General features: G+C 48.3%; 1 protein-coding gene across 1 annotated transcript in view; it reads left to right on the top strand.

Moving 5' to 3' along the window:
- Positions 1 to 1044, top strand: part of LOC109925460 (lysyl oxidase homolog 4-like) — a 34242-nt gene extending 33198 nt beyond the window's left edge. The window contains exon 5 of the mRNA XM_048609223.1: positions 697 to 1044. Within this exon, the coding sequence (XP_048465180.1) occupies positions 697 to 1044 (348 nt within the window). The remainder of the gene's footprint in view (positions 1 to 696) is intronic.
- The last annotated feature ends 932 nt before the right edge of the window (positions 1045 to 1976 follow it).

The raw sequence follows: 1976 nt of genomic DNA, 5'->3' as shown, positions 1-1976 counted from the left end.
TCAGCTTTCCTGCTCTTCTGATGTTGCTTGGCCTGCTGTGTTCATCCAGCTCTACACCTTGTTATCTGGGAATTATCACATTGTTTTGTAAGATCTTGCTCTGTGCAAGTTGGCTGCATATATATCCAATATCACAACGGGAAATACACATCAGAACACTGCAATGTTTATAAAGTGCTTTGCAACAGCCCGAGGCAAGAAAGGCGCTATGGATATGCAGCATCTGACAAGATGCAATAATGACGAGATATATTTCATTGAAAGTTATTTCTTTGGGTGGCTCTGTGGTTAGCACTGCTGCCTTAGCGCCAGGGACCCAGGTTCAATTCCAGCCTTGGGCAACTGTCTGTGTGGAGCTTGCACATTCTCCCCGTGTCTGCGTGGGTTTCCTCCAGGTGCTTCTGTTTCCTCCCACAGTCCAAAGATGGGCAGGTTAGGTGGATTGGCCATGCTAAATTGCCCCATAGTGTCCAGGGATGCGTAGGGTAGGTGTATTAGCCATGGGGAATGCAAGGATAGAGTAGTGGAGTGGGTCTGGGTGGGATGTTCTTCGGAGGGTTGAAGTGCACCTGTTGGGCTGAATGGCCTGCTTCCACACTGTAGGGAGTCTATGAAACTGAAGGATGCGCTGATGCTGTTTTAGCTGCCAGTGAGCATTTTTTTAATATATATAATCCATGCTTGTTTGTCTCTCAGCAACCACTCGTGAGGTTAAAGGGTGGAGCGCAGACTGGAGAAGGGAGAGTGGAGGTTCTGAAAAATGGTAAATGGGGGACGGTCTGCGACGATCGATGGAACCTTCTATCCGCCAGCGTCGTGTGCCGCGAGTTGGGTTATGGCTCAGCCAGGGAGGCGCTGACTGGAGCTCGCCTCGGTCAAGGTCAGTGTCACCCAGAGAAATGCGGATCAAAAAAGTACTGTTGGGGTTTGCCTCCCATTCTGGCGATATTCCCAATTTACCGTTCCCGTCCTCGGTTCGGAACCCCCCATCCCTGGTCTGGACTGATGTCCACTGCCTGCGACCATCTTGAGATTGAACTGTAGGGTGCGGTGCAAAATGAGGCCATCCAGCCCATCATTGCTGTACTAGCTCTTTGGGAGAGCTGTCCACCTCGCTGCCCTTTACCTCCTCTCTCCGTCTCTCCCATTCTCTCCATTCCTTTAAGATGTTCTTGAAATGTCTTTGACCAAAGTTTTGGTTCCTAATATCGCCTCAAATGGCACAGGTCACCCTGCGATAGGAAATATGTTGTTAGAATAGAAAGGGTGCAACAAAGATTTACAACAATGTTACCGAGACTGAAGGGTTTGAGTTATAGGGAGAGGTTGAATAGGCTGGAGCCTTTTTACCTGGAGTGTTGGAGGCTGAGGGATGACGTTATAGAAGTTTATAAAATCAGTGCAGGGCATGGATAGGGTGAATAGACAATGTCTTTTCTCTAGGGTAGGGGAGTCCAAAACTAGAGGGCATAGTTTTAGTGTAAAAGGAGAAATATGTAAAAGGGACCTAAGGGGCAACTTGTTCACACAGAGAGGGGTGCATGTAGGGAATGAGCTGCCAGAGGAGGTGGTGGAGGCTGGTACAATTACAACATTTGAAAGGCATCTGGATGGGTACATCTGGAAGGGTTTAGATGGATGTGGGCCAAATGCTGGCAAATGGGACTAGTTCAGTTTAGGAAACCTGGTTTGCATGATGAGTTGGGCTGAAGAAACACAGAAACATAGGTGCAGGAGTAGGCCATTCAGCCCTTCGAGCCTGTACAACAATTCAATACAATATGGTTGATCGTGCAATCTCAGTATCCCACTCCTGCCCTCCCCATATCCTTGATCCCTTCAGCTGCAAGTCCAGCTCCCTCTTAAATATATCTAATGAAGTAGCCCCAACAGCTTCCTGTGGGAGAGAATTCCACAGGTTCGTATCTCACTGAGTGAAGAAATTCTTCCTCATCACAGTCCCGAATGGCTTACCC

This window comes from Rhincodon typus, chromosome 20 (assembly GCF_021869965.1).
Source record: "Rhincodon typus isolate 14 chromosome 20, sRhiTyp1.1, whole genome shotgun sequence".
In the NCBI taxonomy this organism is placed as follows: Eukaryota; Metazoa; Chordata; class Chondrichthyes; order Orectolobiformes; family Rhincodontidae; genus Rhincodon; species Rhincodon typus.
The sequence above is the reverse complement of the archived record's forward strand: the minus strand, read 5'-3'. Positions and strand labels throughout refer to the sequence as shown.